The sequence below is a fragment of the Crinia signifera genome, chromosome 6 (genome assembly GCF_055691185.1).
Source record: "Crinia signifera chromosome 6, ASM5569118v1, whole genome shotgun sequence".
NCBI classification, from domain to species: Eukaryota; Metazoa; Chordata; class Amphibia; order Anura; family Myobatrachidae; genus Crinia; species Crinia signifera.
In genome coordinates, this window is record NC_139222.1 from 269,134,222 (window position 1) to 269,152,330 (window position 18,109).

The window sequence follows — 18,109 nt, forward strand, 5'->3', positions numbered from 1 at the left end:
TCTCCATCCCACTGCACCTCTATGCCCGTTACCCCTGCACTTCGCCCCATGTCACCGCTGCACAGCACACATACACCCCCTAACAGCTATCACCATACTCCTATAACCTTACATTACTCCCCCTGACCACCCACACACTACTTCTGCCCATGTCTTCCCACATGCACCCCATACCCCTCTAGCCCCAACATACCCTACTCCCCCTATCTCCTACAAACACTCTATATACCAACACATCCTGCACTTCAGTTCCTGTCCCCCAATATACACCCCATAATAACACTCTACCCTGGCCACAGACACATTCTGATAGCCACTGACAGTCCCTAACATTCCTATACACATCCCATAACACCCTCCTTGCCCCCTTTCTTCATATAACACATTACCTTCTTTATATTTGCTGGTCGTGGTCCCTTCTGGTAGCCACATTGTGGGAGCTGGGCAGGAGGAGGTTAGCTGCGGCGGGCGGCTGTCAGCTGGATTTGTTCACCATCCTGCAGCCTGTGCAGGCCCTGCGCAGGCTGTACCATTACAGACAGGTCAGAAGTCAGCCGTCACAGCCCGCACTGCGACGGCGGTTGTGACGGCTGTAACTGGGCTGGGAGAGCGGGCAGGCAGGCGGGAGGGGTTGGGGGCAGCCGACGGTTTTAGGGGGGGTGGCGCCGCGCCGCGCCACTGAACTTTAATAGTAAAAAAAAAAAAAGCACACAGAAATGATAGCCGCCTCTGTGGCTAGGGGTTCCTCTTTAATCAGCGCGCCAGCGCTACCCGAAACCGCACCTCCGGGTAGCGCTGGCAGCACTGACAGACACTAGAGGTATGGTAAGACCTCTAGTGTCTGTCTCCTCCAAGTCGGCGGCCATTTTTGGAGGGTCGCCTTACAGAAGGCTGAATGCGGGTGGACCCGGAGGCGGCAGCGACGACAAGATGCATTGGGCACAGCGGCAGCCGGCCCAGCCCCAGCAGGTAGATACCGGCCCGGGGGGCATTTGGCACCCTGCCCCCCGGCCCAGCCCGCCCCTGGGAATCGGGTCCCTCTGTGTCTGGCCGCTGGCTGTGTACTGTCTCCGGTAGTGGAGGAGTAGTGTGTGGTCAGGAATCAGGTCCCTCTGTGTCTGGCCGCTGGCTGTGTACTGTCTCCGGTAGCAGAGGAGTAGTGTGCGGTCATGAATCAGGTCCCTCTGTGTCTGGCCGCTGGCTGTGTACTGTCTCCGGTAGCGGAGGAGTAGTGTGCGGTCAGGAATCGGGTCCCTCTGTGTCTGGCCGCTGGCTGTGTACTGTCTCCGGGATTCCCGCTAACAACTGTAGGATTAATGCAGCTGATTGCTCCAGATGAACGCTGATGTCTGAGAGCAGCGCAGGTAGCTCCCAGTGGATTGATGGTGCGGCAAAAGCTTGAGGAGATGCTGATAACGGAACCGGAAGTGACCCAATGTGCTTCATCTCCAACGGTAGACTTCTTCCGCCATCGGGAGACTTCTTCCTCATCTTCCACCATAATTTCAAGTACCCCAAGGTTACGAACCACATGCTCTAGACACCCCAACATTCTTATCCTATGTGCAAGGCCGTAACTGCGATCAGTTTCTCAGGTGACACTTTTGTGCAGATGAAAAAATAGGGTCCTTATCAAGTTATATTAATGCATACCACCCAACTTCCTCGTTAAGAGGGGCCATGTAGTTTTCGTCACCATGTGGTAATGCCTATTGCTTTTGCATTACATTTCACCAGCAGCATCTGATTGGTTGCTATTGGAAACATCTCTCACTTCTAAAAACTGTCAATTTAATAAATTTACTCCTACTGTAAGTGTTGATTTACAGTATCTGTAATCTGTTTTTTTCCACTGCTGATAAATAGTTTCTTAGGTTGTAAATTTTGGAAATAAAAAAAAAAAAAACATTTTCATTCTTCTCAGGAACCTCTGGTAAGATTAAGGTCTGGACCACACGCTGGAGAAGGGAGAGTGGAGGTGCTAAAAAATGGAAAATGGGGAACAATATGTGACGACAAGTGGAATCTCCTATCCGCCGGCGTGGTGTGCCGGGAGCTGGGCTACGGATCGGCTAAAGAGGCAATTCTAGGCGCTCAGTTGGGACAAGGTGAAAAAGCGTAACGCTGCGAAAATGATCCTCCTCCTAATTAACACACTTTCAATTACGCTTTATTAATCCGGCATGCTAAAATGTAATCGTAGTAAAACATTTACGAGAATATAATTACAATACTAACATCGTACTTGTTACAGCAAGCTAGTAATTATGCAAGCAGTAAACTATTAGACTTAGCAGGAGATGTGAGAATGCAGAATTATTGGTATTTGTTAAATGTCACTATGCAAATGTTATACAGACATAACACTTATTTCTCAGCTCAGAGTTTCCTGGAGAAAGTGGTTCTTAATCAAATCACATTCAACCATTAATTCCTCTTTGTACTTGGGAATGTTTTGTACATGCGGTGCTTTTATCTTCCGAGTGTTTGTTTATTATCTGTTTTGTAGCTGCCATTTTTCCTTGTTATCCCCGCGTTACCAGAAAGGCCTGTCATTTATTTATGCCAGGAGAGAATTAGAAATAGCAGCACATTATTCATTGAAATGTATCGTCTTTATTTCAGCCATTTGTTGCTGATGAAAGTGGCGGTAACAGAACTTATTAAGCACGGTGGTCCATTTAAAACGTGGTCGGGCTCAGTGGTGGCGTAAATAGTAGAAATTTTGTGCACGCCCTACCAAAAAAGTTTCCAGTGTCGCCCCCCATCCATTAATTAGAATTTTTTTAACTGCATGCTTGTTGCCAGGGTTTTTGGCTTGTTGCCAGGGGTTACATGGTCATTGCCAGGGGTTACATGCTCGTTGCCAAGGTGTTACATGCTCGTTTCCAGGGGTTTTTTGCTCATTGCCGGGGGTTTACATGCTTGTTGCCAAGGTGTTACATGCTCGTTTCCAGGGATTTATTGCTCATTGCCAGGGGTTTACATGCTCGTAAACCCCTGGCATAAGACCTCTAGCTTCTATCTTCAACAATGCAGTGGCCATTTTTGGAGAGCCATTTTAGCAGATTCCATGCAGACATAAACGCCACATGGAATCTGCAGAGACCCTGCGCTCCCGTGCCTGTTGGTTCCTCCAAGCCACCGCTTGGACTGCGGTGCTATATTTACACCGCTGGCTGGGCTGACAGCACTGTAAAACTAAGAACACCTTTGTGCATTTAGTGCTACTTTTACAACTGGTGGGTATGTCCTTGCAGTAATGTACCAAGGGCTTTGTATGAGCAAAGGGGGCGGTGCGGGCTGGTAGGGAGTCTGAAGTCTCCTTCCCACCAGCGCATGAGCAGAGTAGACTTTGGCCCCAAGTGCACAGGAAGCGGTTGAACGGTCTCCAGTTTCTAGGTACACAGTCAATAGGTCTAAACACAAAAGGTTCTAAACATTGCAGACCTTTCAACCCAACCTCTACTGCACATACCGCTGGGAAAATGTCACCATTAACCTAGTGATTTTACTGTCATGTATTCCCATATCTCCGAGAAAAAGGAGCTGGCACATTCGCTCAATGGTTGGAAGGGGACGGGCATGGGGCGGAACTATAAAAGGCCGGGCGTACCCCTGCTGATGCAGGGGTGTTAACCCCTGCTTGAGGAGGGTGGCTAAGTGCCCAACCCCTTTTTGGCCTAGTGAATGGATTCGTGGGGGCGGGGGCAGGCATTCGGCAGGGCGGCAGGCAGCGTTTATCTGTTTGCTAGGCTGCGAACATACGCAGCCTAGTGGAAAGGTCTGAATCAGACCCATTGTGTGAGCACTGCTACATCTGTGTCTCTAAAGCTCCTCCCCCATCCTTCTCCTACCCAGTACCGTCTGCTTTTCACCAAGTGCTGTTTTGTGTAATCCAGGGTTAGGTCCTATACACATGAACGAGGTTCTCTGCACCGGTCGGGAAAGGTCCATCACCGAATGCAAGTTCAAGGAGGCGAGTATCGCAGGGTGTCAGCATGAGGAAGATGCAGCCGTCAGGTGTAACATTCCCCACATGAATTACAGCAGCCAGGTAAGAAATAACCATGATACAAATGTAGTAGATCAGAGGTGGCCAAACCGGTCTTTGAGATCTACCAACACGCCATGTTTTCCAGGCAACCTGTGGATCTATAGAATGTGGCAGTTAGGAAAGACTGTACCTGATCACCAGCTAGGGAGTCTGGGAAATGTGACAGTAATGACTACAGCTGTGCACCAGCTAAGGAATCTGGGAAATGAGGCAGTTAGTAATGACTGTACCTGATCACCAGCTATGGAGTCTTGGAAATGTGACAGTTAGTAATGACTACAGCTGTGCATCAGCTAGGGAGTCTGGGAAATGTGACAGTTAGTAATGACTACAGCTGTGCACCAGCTAGGGAGTCTGGGAAATGTGACAGTTAGTAATGATTACAGCTGTGCACCAGCTAGGGAGTCTGGGAAATGTGACAGTTAGTAATGACTACAGCTGTGCACCAGCTAAGGAGTCTGGGAAATGTGACAGTTAGTAATGACTACAACTGTGCACCAGCTAGGGAGTCTGGGAAATGTGACAGTTATGAAAGACTGCATCTGATCACCAGCTAGGGAGTCTGGGAAATGTGACAGTTAGTAATGACTACAGCTGTGCACCAGATAGATGGTCTGGGAAACGTTGACCTGTTGGTAGATCTAATTTAAATTACAGTGGATCCAGCATGCACTAGTGCAACCGTCAATAGGTCGACACAAGCAAATGGTCGACATTGTAATAGGCGTCACATAAAAGGGTCACCATGCTTTGGCACCTGGCCTAAAACATAGCAAAGGAAGAGTTTTTGGACAGGGGGAAGCTAAATGTATAGTAACGCCACACTGCCACATGGAGCTGGTACTGTGATACTATGAACAGTCTACATCACCGCCAGATCATAGTAAAGCTTTGGCCCTCATTGTAGTTGACACCGTAAGCTGTGAAGCTCGCAATTTACCGAGTCCTACAGGGCCCGCCCAGCTGAATCACCCTCAACGCCGTATCCCCTCGCAGCTATGGCGATCATTTGAATGATTCCTCCTGCTTTCGCCAATATAACAGTCAGTGGACCCCGTTATCCCATGGACACCCGGACCCGCCGCCCCACGTCCCCGACCCACACCGTATCGTGCGAACGGCCCGGCGTCTAGTAGGCCGCACATGCATTCGATTCACATGCCGCCAGCGTCCCAGTGGTTACTGCTCGGAGATGCAGAACAGAACTGATTGCACTGTCTGTGGGAGGCAGGGGACGTTCTGGTGGTAACAAAGGGGTCGGCAAATGTGGGAAGGTCAACGGCTGCATTTAAAGATGCAGAACCTCTGCACCGGCGGCTATCTTCAGATGGAGAAACTGCACATGTCATGGGGCTGGTCTGAGTTTAGATGATGGGACCGATGGTGCACCGATGGTGTGTCTATGTACGGACTGCGATTATTTGCACCACAGCCAGTAAGAAGACCATCAGATGCGGCATAAGCAAGACGAAGAAGTGGCTGCAACAAAAGACAGTCTCACCCCTAATATCTCAGGGTAAGCAGTGGCGTAACTAAAGGGCCGCAGCCCCCGCGGTGGCGGGGAGGCGCCGGGGGTCTGCGGGCGCTGTTGTTTCTTCGCCAGCTCCCCACTGCTTGTGGGTGCAGCGGGGAGCTGGCAGGGGGGTCCGTGCGCCCCCCCGCTGGGACAATATCGTCGCCCCCCCCCCGGGGAGCTGGCAGGGGGGTTCGTGCGGCGCGGGGGCACCTGTGGTCAGGGACTCGGGAGAGCCTGGAGGTCCCTGCGGCGCTGATTATGAGTTGCCGGGGTCCCTGCAGCGAAGTGGAAATACTGCGCTACCGCCGTGCGGCGGCGCGGGAAGCGCTTCTAACTTTGAAAACACTGGCCGCGGCCGCACACTGATTGGCTGAGATTCAGCCAATCAGCATGCGCCCAGTGTAAAATTTTCTGTTACGCCACTGAGGGTGAGGATCATTATGTCGACCAAAGTAAGGTCGACATGCATTGGGTCGACAACTGAAGGTCGACACATGACAAAGGTCAACACGGCTTAGGTAGACAGGGTCAATAGGTCGACACAAGCATTAGGCAGGGTTGCTGACTTTTACAGTTTCCTCACCGGGAGAACCCCAGAGAGGAGACTGTCAGCATCTGTTCTGGGGGCGGGGCCTGATGGAGACATCATCAGTCCCTGCCCCCAGTAATGCAAATCCGGCAATATGCGTGTCTCCGACGAGGGGGTGGGGCTAAATATGCACGATTTGCATGTTTAGCCCCGCCCCATTCCGCAGAAAAGCCGCGAATCGCAGTTAGGAATGGCCATCGTTGCAATTGCCATCGATGGTTGCCATCGATGGCAATTCTGCAACTGGCCATCGATAGTGCTAAACTATGCAATGGCTGACCATCGATATTTTTACATATCGATGGTCATCCATTGTGTTTGATTGATTGGCCTGTGGGCCAATCAAAACACAGGGGCGGGGCTTCACGGGTGTTGGGGGCGAAGCTATGCTCCGTGTCCCGGCACTTTGAAGTAAAAAAAAATGCAAAATATCGTTTTGCAGTTCCATCGATGGAGGGAAACCATCTGGCTCTCCCCCATAGATGGCAAAAGTATTCGACATCGGCCATGAACCATCGATGATTTCGAATCATCGATGGTCGATGGCCATCCCTAATCGCAGCAGTTTAAAGCTTCTGCCACTGGGGACATGAGGTGGAGGGGGGGTCCGCGTAGGGTTACCTCCTCATCCCTTTAATTCCGGACACATATTAATTACACAGGTTCTGTGGCTGGCTGACTTCAAGACTCCATTTCAACAGTTTTTTTTTAAATCAGCCACAGAACCTGTGTAATTAATATGTGTCCGGAATTAAAGGGATGAGGTGGTAACCCTAGGTCCGCCGGTATGGGGAGGGTTGCATACCCTTTCCGGGGGACCCCATTTTCGGGAGCTTCCCGGCCATTCCGGGAGGGTTGGCAACCCTGGCATTAGGTGAATGCCTCGGTGCCTATAGTCGCTGAAGGAGTTCCCACAGCGGCCCGTCGCATGCGTATAATCACCCATACACATGCGCAGAGCCGCACCATCGGTCCTTGGAGCAAACGCACCAGGGATCACTTCAAGTAGAATCAGGCCCGATATCAGGATGAAAGGGAGAAAAGTGCGGATCAGATATCAGGTCAGGAGGGTGAGTAACTCGTGTTCTTATAGTTACTGAATCCCAGAACTCTTCTGCATCTGGGAATAGATGAGTTTGTCTCCTGCCAGGGTTCTCTCTGTGGGCGGCTTGGAGGAGATGGAGCTTGTAGTGAGAGCTGATCGTGCAGAGATTAGGAACAGCCAGAAAGTTATGGAGATCATCTCCGCAGTGTCTGCTTTCTTGTTAACCAAGTACGTTCTCGATTCTTCCCTATCCTAAGCTCCACACTCGCACGGCAGCTGGCAGAGATGTTAATGTGGTTTCTGTTATGGAGTTGAATTGCTCCCGGGTAAATGCGTGATCGTCCGGCATATTGCAGATCCTGCATCACTTATACATATGCCTCTTGTGCATGAGAGGTGAGGCCTGGTGTCATTTGTGCGCACCTTGTCCATGTCCCAGTCAGAGGGTTATGTGGAGAGATTGAGACGTGATCACGATTCACAGACTATGGGCAGATTCATCAAGCTCTAAAAAGTGATAAAATGGAGAGTGACAAACAACCAGCCAATCAGCTCCTGTCATTTTACATACTGGGTTTGAAAAATGACAGGTAGGAGCTGATTGGCTGGCTGTTTATCACTGTCCACTTTATCACTTTTTGAAGCTTGATACATCTGGCCATAGTGACTTATTTCTGAATTTAGCCTCTTATTCTGCACAAAGGCCCTTATTCTGATTGACTTGCTCGGGCACGTATTCGTATGCAGAGCGGTTCTTAGCTCACCGCGCATGCATACTACTCGCAAGGCGCATGTGCAGACCTGGCAAGCCGTGCGCGCTCGTGACCTTACGAGTAGAAATGGGCTAGCAAACAAACTCGTAGGCGTATTGTGGGCGTATTGATGGGCGCAGCCACAAAACTGGGGAAAACTGGGCGGTAACCAGGGCGTACACTGGGGTGGTGGCTACATGTGCTGGGTGGTGGCTTCGCTCCCCTGTGTGAGCGCTCGGACTGATCCGGCTCAAAATCACTCGATCCGTAAAAGTAAGTTTCACGCCTCGGAAGGCAGGCGCTTCTTGGCCCCGCATTCGCACAGGCGATCAATACGCACAATTGAAAAATTACATGCACCTGCACGCAATACACCCCCATGCAGCATTAATCAATTAGCTGACTACATGGCAGCCACACGGGAAGCAAAAAGGGATTTTTGTAAGAACTTACTGTTCGAATCCCTTTCTCTGATATGGTCCTGGTGACACAGCTCAACATTGGGATGTAGGAGGGTCCGCAGGAGCCAGGCACCTATCCTAAAGCTTTTGGAGGGTAGGCTCCTCCCTTCTGCATCCCAGACTCCTCAGTTCAATCTTTCAAAGCCACCGGAATACATTAACTCAGTACAAACGCCTGCACATATTATATGCACAATTTAAAAAAATAACTTTTCAACCATATATAACATGAAACATCATGAACACTGGCATACTTACTGAGCTTAAGGGAGGGATCGCTGTGTCACCAGGACCATATCAGAGAAAGGGATTCGAACGGTAAGTTCTTACAAAAATCCCTTTTTCTATTTCAGTGGTCCTGGTGACACAGCTCAACATTGGGATGTTCCAGAGCCGGTCCTTTGGGTGGGTACGCTCAGGTCTGCAGCTCTCATCACTGCTCGCCCGAATGATGCATCCTCCGACGCGAACTCATGGATCCTATAGAATTTGGCAAAAGTGTGAACAGATGACCAAGTGGCGGCCCTGAAAACCTGCTCAGCTGTGGCCCCATGTCAAACCGCCCAAGAGGTGGCGACCGACCTGGTGGTATGCGCATTAATCCTGGCCAGCACAGGCCTACCAACCTTAGTATATGCAAAAGCAATGACGGAACGCAACCACCTAGCAATGGTCTGCTTAGAAGCTGGCCAACCAATCTTGTGCACATCATACAAGACTAGCAAAGTGTGGGGGTTGGAATACAGGCAGAACTATCTCCTGATTCAGATGAAAAGCAGAGACTACTTTTGGTAAAAATTGGGGTACTGTTAGAAGAACAGCCCTGTCATCATGAAATATAAGGAAAGGAGACTTGCATGACAATGCTCCCAACTCCGATACTCTCTTTGCTGACGCAACCGCCAACAAAAATACAAGCTTCCATGTAAGGAACTTAAGGTCAGCCGACCTCAACGGCTCAAAAGGCGCCTTTTGAAGACACTCCAGAACCAGCGATAAATCCCATAAAGCCACTGGTTGTTTGTAGGGAGGTTTCAATCGAGAAACCCCTTGCAGGAAAGTTTGCACCTCCGGTAACAATGCTATCCTTTTCTGGAAATAAATTGACAAAGCCGAAATCTGTACCTTGAGTGACTGAAGGCTTAACCGAGACGAGAAGCCATCCTGCAAAAACTCCAGCAATTTAGAAAGTCGAAATCGCGATGTGTGCAACTTCTGCCTTTCACACCACCTAATATAGGTCTTCCAGACCCTATAATAGTTTGCCGAAGACACTGACTTCCTAGCTTTCACCATGGTGTTAACCACAGCCTCCGAGAACCCCTTGTTCTTCAAGATGGCGGTCTCAATAGCCAAGCTGTCAAATTTAGCCGAGATGAATCCAGGTGTAAGAACGGGTCTTGGCTTAACAGGTCTGACCTCAGAGGTAGACGCCACGAGTCCACAGACAATCTCTGAAGCCTCGAGTACCAGGACCTCCTTGGCCAATCTGGGGCCACTAGAATCACCGGAATTCCTTGGGACTGGACTCTTTTCAATACCCTCGCCAGCATTGGAAACGGCGGGAAGACATAAAGCAGATTCCCCTCCCAGGGGATAGTCATTGCATCCACTGCTTCGGCTCATGAATCTCTCGTCCTGGCATGGAACCTGGGCACCTGATGATTGAACCCTGATGCCATCGGGTCCACATCCGGAGTTCCCCACTTCAATGTAATCTGAAGAAATACCTGTGGGTTCACGCTCCATTCCCCTTCCAGCAGCTCCTCCCTGCTCAGGAAATCGGCCTCGATATTCTCCACCCCTGGGATGAATATCGCTGACAACGCTGAAACATTCAGCTCCGCCCACAAGAAAATCCAGGAAACCTCCCACATGGCCAGCTTGCTGCGTGTGCCTCCCTGGTGATTCAGGTATGCCACAGCCGTGGCGTTGTCGGTCTGAATCCTCAAAGGAAGGCCCTGCAATCTTTCTCCTGCCAGAGATATCACTTTCCACACAGCCCGCAGTTCCAGGATGTTGATCGGCAAGGCAGACTCCTCCGAGGTCCATAGGCCCTGAAGGCGTAGGTCCAAAACCACTGCCCCCCAGCCCCTGAGACTGGCGTCGGTAGTCACTACCAGCCAGTCCCAGGACTGCAGAGACCGACCCCACTGAAGGGAATCCACCTGCATCCACCATTGCAGAGAAGACCGTATCTCTGGAGACAACACTATGTGCTCTGACTTCATGGTGTGAGTATTTCCTGACCAAGATGTCAGAATGTCCCACTGAAACACTCGAGAGTGGAACCTGGCAAACTGTAGCGTCTCGAAAGTCGCCACCATTTTCCCCAACAGTTTTAGACACCTCCAAACCGATGGACTCTGAGGCCCCAGGATCTCCCGAACCAAGGTGGCTATGTCCCTGGCCTTTGTCTCTGGCAGAAATACCCGATGTAGATGGGTATCCAGGACAACCCCCAGGAACTGGATTCTCTGTGACGGCACAAGCTGAGACTTTTGCAAGTTTAAAAGCCATCCGTGAGTCTGTAAAAAACTGATGGCCTCTGCCAAGTGACTCTGCAACTTCTCCGCCGACTCTGCTTTGAACAGTAGGTCGTCTAAATACGGAATCACCGTGATTCCTTTCAGGCGGAGAGCAGCCGCCATACAGACATAATTTTGGTGAATACCCTTGGCGCTGTGGCCAGACCGAAGGGCAATGCCTGAAATTGCAAATGCAGGTCTCCTATCGCAAACCTCAAGAGAGCCTGATGCTCCGGATGGATAGGGACGTGAAGATATGCGTCCTGGACATCCATGGATGCCTAAAATTCTCCCTGGTCCAAGCTTAGCAGCACAGACCGTAGAGATTCCATCTTGAAATGGTCTACCCACAGATGGAGATTCAAAGACTTTAGATTTAAGATTGGTCTGAAAGACCCGTCTGGCCTGGGCACCAAAAACAGTGTGGAATAAAAGCCTTTCTTCCACTCTGCTCGAGGGACAGGGATCACCACACCCTTCTCAAAGAGATAGAGCCGCCCCCAAAAGAGCAGCCCGGCGCCGAGACTCCTTTGGTAGTGGTGTAGGAATGAATCTTCTCGGAGGAAGACCTTTGAAGGGAATTCTGTAACCCTGGGATGTAATGTTCAACACCCAAGGATCCCGGCCCAACAATGCCCAAGTGTCCCTGAACCATCTCAGACGTCCCCCCACTTTGACCACCGTCAGGATAATTCCCAGGTAGTCATGCTGAGGGCTTGTCCTCACCTTTGGTGCTTGGTTTCTTATTAAAGGAACCAAACTTTGACTTAGGGGCCTTGCCCCTGGAGGACTGAAATTTTCCCCTAAAGGACTGTCCACGAAAGGACGCACCCCCTCTAGGGGAGGGCCGAAAAGACGGCCTGAAAGCAGAAAACCTTGAGGCCTGCTTAGCTGCAGGAGCCGGCAGGAAAGTACTTTTGCCTCCCGTGGCCTGCTTAATAATCTCTTCCAGCTCTGAACCAAACAACAGCTTTCCTTTAAAAGCTAAAGCCTCTAAGGCCTTTTTAGATTCATTATCCGCTTCCCAGGCTTTAAGTCAAAGCACTCTCCTAGCATTGACGGACACTGTGGAAACTCTGGAAGCCATTTTGAGAGCTTCCTCCTCAGCCTCAAGCACATACTCCGCAGCTGCTTTAAGCTTCTCAGCAAGCAGCAACACACATGGATCAGCATGTAAAATTGTACACAGGTCATTGGCCCACACAATCATGGCCTTAGAGACCCAGGCTGATGCTATATGCGGGCGTACAGTGAAGCCTACCCTCTCAAATATTGCCTTGAGGTTACCTTCCAGCTTTTTGTCTACGGGGTCCTTAAATGCTGCCCCCCCCCCCTGGACAGGTAGCACCGTGGCTTTAGAAAGCCGAGCCACAGAAGCATCCACCACCGGAACTTTTTCCCAGAGGTCTGCATGAGCCTCAGGCATGGGGTATAGACTTAAAAATCTCTTAGGCATCTGCAGCCTTTTATCTGGCGTTTTCCAAGCCCCTTCCAATAGATCCTGTAAACCTTCATCCGCAGGGAAGGTAACAGTCTCCTTACGCTGCCGTTTAAAAACACCCTTTGCAGGAGTTTTATCCTCCACAGACAAATTCAAAGCCTGCTTAACAGCAGTAATAAAGTCCTCCAACCCTGAGGCTGAGGACTCTTCAGAATCATCACCCTGATCCCAGGGGATGTCTGTGTACTCTCCCTCCTCTTCAGCAACAAGCAACGGCACTGAATAAAACCTTTTAGGGGTCCCCACAGTATTACCATCAAATTTGTCTAACAAATCATTAAACCTGCTGATCCCTTTTGCAGTATCCTGCATGACCTGTAAGAAGCTTGGATCTGCCTGGGTCAGAGGCAAGGAGCCAGAGGACTGCTGAGATGATGAACTAGGTCTCAGGGAAGCTACCAACACATCACTCTGCCTATCCAGCAATTGCACTAAGGCATTCACAGACCTGCCCAGGGCACTGGCCCACGCAGGCTCTGCTTGCTCTACCCTCTGGGGTTCACTCCCCATGGGTCTCACAGCAGCGCATGTAATACACAAGCCCCCATTGGCCATCTGCTCAGGGGCAAATTTCAGTGTACAAACACTGCAAGCGCTCAATGCATTAAGGGCTCCCTCCCCCAAAGCCACAGACTGTTGCTCAGACATGATGTAAATTTAACACAGTCACAGCGCAAAATGTACAGGCGTTTTATACAGAGCCAATGTACACAGTCACTTATCTGTCTGAAGCCTTCAGAAGTGGGGAAACGATGCCCAGGAAATCCATCACTCTGCCAGGATCTGTCAGCCAGCTCAGCTCCGCTGCAAGCGTTCCGAATGGTGCCAAAACAGAGTGAGGGAAGAGACCAAGTCCCTGCTGCTGCGGGGTTCGTGGCTTTTGGCGCCAACCACCCCCAGACAGCTGCTCCCATTGCAGGATCTCCAAGTTCCAGTGTCTCCCCCTCTGCTGGGGACCACTTGGAACGCGCCTGTAACACGCTGCTGTCCTCTCATATAGGAGCTCAGTGTGTAAGCTCCGCAGAAAATGGCCGCCGTCATCACGGAGCGCCTGTCCCCCATGATCCCCACCTAGCGTGAAGCCGGTTTCAGAGCGCTCCGGAGCCCAGGCAGCTTCTTAATAGAAGCTGTAAGCGCTGCACAGGGAGACCAGACAGCGTCTCCCATGTGCACAGTGAGCTGACAGGACGCGCTTCTGTCAGCTCCTGCTGCGCTGTCAGTGTGAGGATTCAGTAAGAATTCTCACACTGTGCCTACCTAGCTAGTGTAAAAGTTAATAAAATAAACAAACGGTACTTGTGAGTTATCTGGGCGCCCGATTTCTAAATCGGGTCGGATCGGGCACATCGCATCGCATCGCATGCGACCATCGGATGCGATGCGATGCGATGACCCGATTTTTCCATAGGAATCAATGTTAAAATGGACTGAGTCCATTTTAACATGGAATTCAATGGGAAAAAGGGGTCCTTTTCATACCCCTACTATCCAAGTGGGCATGGAGTTGGATATAAACCTGTGGCGAGCGTAGCGAGCCACCGAGCCCGAAGCGTGGCGAGCGTAGCGAGCCCCGCGAGGGGACACAGAATACCGTCCCCTCGCGGGGCTCGCTTCGCTCGCCACGCTTCGGGCTCGGTGGCTCGCTACGCTCGCCACAGGTTTATATCCAACTCCATGCCCACTTGGATAGTAGGGGTATGAAAAGGACCCCTTTTTCCCATTGAATTCCATGTTAAAATGGACTCCGTCCATTTTAACATTGATTCCTATGGAAAAATCGGGTCATCGCATCCGATGGTCGCATGCGATGCGATGCGATGCGATATCGCATCGCATCGCATCTGATTGTATGCCTTAACTTAAGGCATACAATAAAAAAATCGGGCGCCCAGATAACTCATAAGTACCAAAAAAACTCCTAACTAACTCTAATCCTTCGGCTGCTCCAGCAGCCTTTTAGAATAGCACCCACTCCAGTGGGCACCTAACACGAACTGAGGAGTCTGGGATGCAGAAGGGAGGAGCCTACCCTCCAAAAGCTTTAGGATAGGTGCCTGGCTCCTGCGGACCCTCCTACATCCCAATGTTGAGCTGTGTCACCAGGACCATTGAAAGAGAAAAGTTTTCAACTTTAATCAGCTTTTAGGCCACAAAAAAAAACAAAGGAGATAGTGACATTCATTTCCAGAACCTTTGTGGGACACATAGATTGAGAGTTACTTAGGAAAGTGGCAGTTTCAGAACACAAGAAAGACACATGTAATAAGGGTTAATTAGTAGCGTAATTGGGGAAGGAAATTAGTAAATGGATTTCAATGAACACTATAAAATGAGGAATGGGTTGGTTATTACTTCCGAGCGAATTCGGCGTGTGGTGTGTGAAACACCCACAGAGCCTGTTCGCTCAACCGCCGCTTGGCTGCACACTGGATGTCAGAGCGGACAGGCCGAGCTCCGTGTGAACACGTTAGGGTACTGCAGTAGCATACCAATCTCCTTTGGATTTAGATACGAACGAACGGGTTTGTCGGTTTTATGGGCGTGACTTCGCTGCCCGTGTTCATGTGAGGTCTATTCGCTCTGCTACGTCCAATAGAATTCCCATTTTAGTAAATTTACTCCATAGTGTCCTGGGCACATACAGTAGGATTGGTGCTCACTTGTACTCACTCTTGTTCACCAAGGTTAGCATCCAAGTAGGAAACAGCAGCTGCATTCAATACCAGCGCCAGTGCCCAGGTTACTGAGAGACGGGATGGCTCAGCCCATATCAATCAGGCCCATATAGGACAGTGCAGGCATGTATAAGGTCTGCATGGTTGGACGTATGGCATGGCTTTGTCACAATGTCCATGGCAAACAAAATGATGATATTGTATGTGATTGGAGGACAGATTTATGTGGACACGCTGTGATTGGTCTGGGAACACTGTCTGCCTTCCGCTTCCCAGGGCTATCTTGAAAGGCTATTGCATGTCTGGGGCTCCATAAACAATTTCCCAATTATTTCATTTTGTGCCCACTTTGGAAGGTCGATTTTGGTGGACTTCTTGTGATAGTACATTCATAACTGAGGGAGAGATGTATCAAAGCTTCTAAAGGGCCTTCTATAAAATGATAGCTTCTGTAGTATCTGTATCTGGTTGGTTGCTATTGGAAACTTCTCCACGTGTCCTTTTTTAGAAGGTTTGATACATTCCAAGTTCCTATCGCACCCTGTTGACAACCTGTGCTGTGTTCCATACTGAAACTATGCCTCATCACGCCATGGCTTTTGGGAATGGGTAAAAACGCGGAAAAAGAACAGACTCTGGACCGCTGGACCGGAAAGGCTCCATTAATTAAACTCTGCCATTCCAGCGCTTGTAGTGCCCCACCCGGGGGGGTGGGTCTATCTGGGGGGTGTCCTATCTGGTGGAGGTGCCTGTGACACGTCACCAGAAAGGGGGGGAGGAGATGACAGCCTCTCTGTATGGTCTGGGGTTGTAGTAATGGTCCAGACCATACGGGGAGGCTGGACACCCCCCGATCAGGCACCCCCTTCATGGGACACTACAAGCTCCGGAACTGCAGTTTGTGGATTGGAGCCTGTCCGGTCCGGCGTTCCGGGGTCTAGTGCAGTTCTGGTTTTTACTTAGTCCTTGACTCTTTGTGGGCAATTAGATGTGATGGCCACATGTGCAATTATGGAGTGACACATACAGAAACAATCAGCACCGTTGCTAGTTTCCCCTCACGTCCCATAAGAGGTGCCCAGTAAAGGATTCTATGGCGCATATAATCGCAGCCGCGCATCACTGCGATGTGTGTCAGCACATCCTGCCCAAATGCATCACCCGCAGTCTACAGCATTTTGTCTATCAGCGTCTGCTTAAACCATTTTTGCATTTTGTGAGTAAATAACGATCCCACTGATATATTATTTCGCTGCAATAAAGCTGTTCTGGGTAATCACTCATATTGTACGCTGGATGTTCTTTCCCAAGAAATTTTTTAATCAGTCTGCTTTAACCTTTACATAATTAACAATCCCACTGATTAGCAGGCGCTGAAAATGACTGTATCAAGTGTGTTTTTTTTCTTATTGCAGATACGCCTGGTGGGAGGAAGGTCGAATGAAGAGGGCAAAGTGGAAGTCCAGATGGTAATTAAAGGTGTGAAGAAGTGGGGAGCGGTGTGCGGAGAACTCTGGAGTATAAACGAGGCCATGGTTGTGTGTCGGCAATTAGGCCTGGGCTTTGCCAACCACGCGTTACAAGTAAGGAGCGGCTGCATGCCTTCGTACAATTACAAGTCTGTTTGTGCAGGAAGAGTGCGGAAAGAAACACACGTACAGTAACCAGACGGGTCCCCCGAAAATGTCAATTGCAGTTACTGATTTACAAGGGCTGAACTTTTATTTTTTAAGTTTTTTTTTAATTTTCTATAATAATAATAATAATAATAATAATAATAATAATAATAATAATAATAATAATGTAATTTGTCAGATATACTAATAAATATCTGTCCACTGTACATTATGGGGCATATATAGTAATATAGAACCCCTTACCTGTCTGTAACTGTGAGTTGCAGGTGCTGCTGCTGTTACCATGGTAACGGCGGTTTCTTTTTATGTCGCTCCTTGTTGCCAGGCGCTGCTGCGACCCAGGGGTTGGAATCATGTATTCTGCGTTTGAACTGAGGGATGAAAAAAACTTTTCAAAACTGTTTTCATCAAATATTTGCCTCATTTTACATGGGGCGGAAACTAAAGTGCTCATTTTAAGTTCGCCCCCGTTTCCTACTCCCACCGCGGCGCACAGCGGTCGCCTGAGACATGGGTTGCGGCAAACGAGCTTCATTTAGAAGTTATATATTTCAAGAAATGCGGATATGGGATGGCAAAACAAAGTGAGACTTAAAGACTACGAGTCTGATTCGGAACGGAACGCTTTTTCGGGTGCTTTATCGTATAGATGCGGCAGCCTGCTTACTGGTTTTTACTAAGGGGTAAATTTAAGTTTTTAAAATGAGAAATGGTGATGTTGCCCGTAGAAACCAATCAGATGATGGCTTTCATTTTCTAGGATACAACAGAGAACTGACAGACAGAATCTGATTGGTTGCTATGGAGAACATCACCTCATTTCATTTTTAGAAGCTTTAGTAAATGTACTCCTAATGCGGGAATCCACCCATGTACAGTTAAAGCCGCTTTCATCAGAGAGGATACCGGCGTGACTACCGCCATGCTCCATTCGGCGATCTCCGCCAGAATGGGAAACGCGAGGGCCCCATTCCCGGCAATGGGATGCACGAGCATGTCAGACGCTCGCAAGTCCTTGTACCACCGTCCGCCATCCGCCAGCTTTAGCAATATGGCGCGCTGGCGGAAATACTAAGTATGGCTATATCTGTATGTCGATTTTCTGGCTGTCTACATCTGGATGTCCATCCCGCCCACTGTTACCTCCGACTGAGGGGGAAATTTACTAAGATGGGAGTTCTATTTTTGAGTGTTGCTATGGGCAACCAATCAAATATAGAACTCCCATCTTAGTAAATCCCCCCACCCCCCCTTAAAATCAGGCTCTATATACTGTAGCTGTAACTTTGTACCTCCTAGAATATACCTCTTAGGCCACAAAAACCTAATTCAGCCAAAGCTTTGCCAC

At 49.6% G+C, this 18,109-nt stretch overlaps 1 protein-coding gene across 1 annotated transcript in view; it reads left to right on the forward strand.

Moving 5' to 3' along the window:
* The window catches only part of LOXL4 (lysyl oxidase like 4), an 81,686-nt gene that overhangs the window by 45,903 nt on the left and 17,674 nt on the right, over window positions 1-18,109 (forward strand). The window contains exons 6-8 of the mRNA XM_083149570.1: window positions 1,925-2,108; window positions 3,903-4,057; window positions 16,540-16,707. Of these exons, the coding sequence (XP_083005696.1) occupies window positions 1,925-2,108; window positions 3,903-4,057; window positions 16,540-16,707 (507 nt within the window). The remainder of the gene's footprint in view (window positions 1-1,924; window positions 2,109-3,902; window positions 4,058-16,539; window positions 16,708-18,109) is intronic.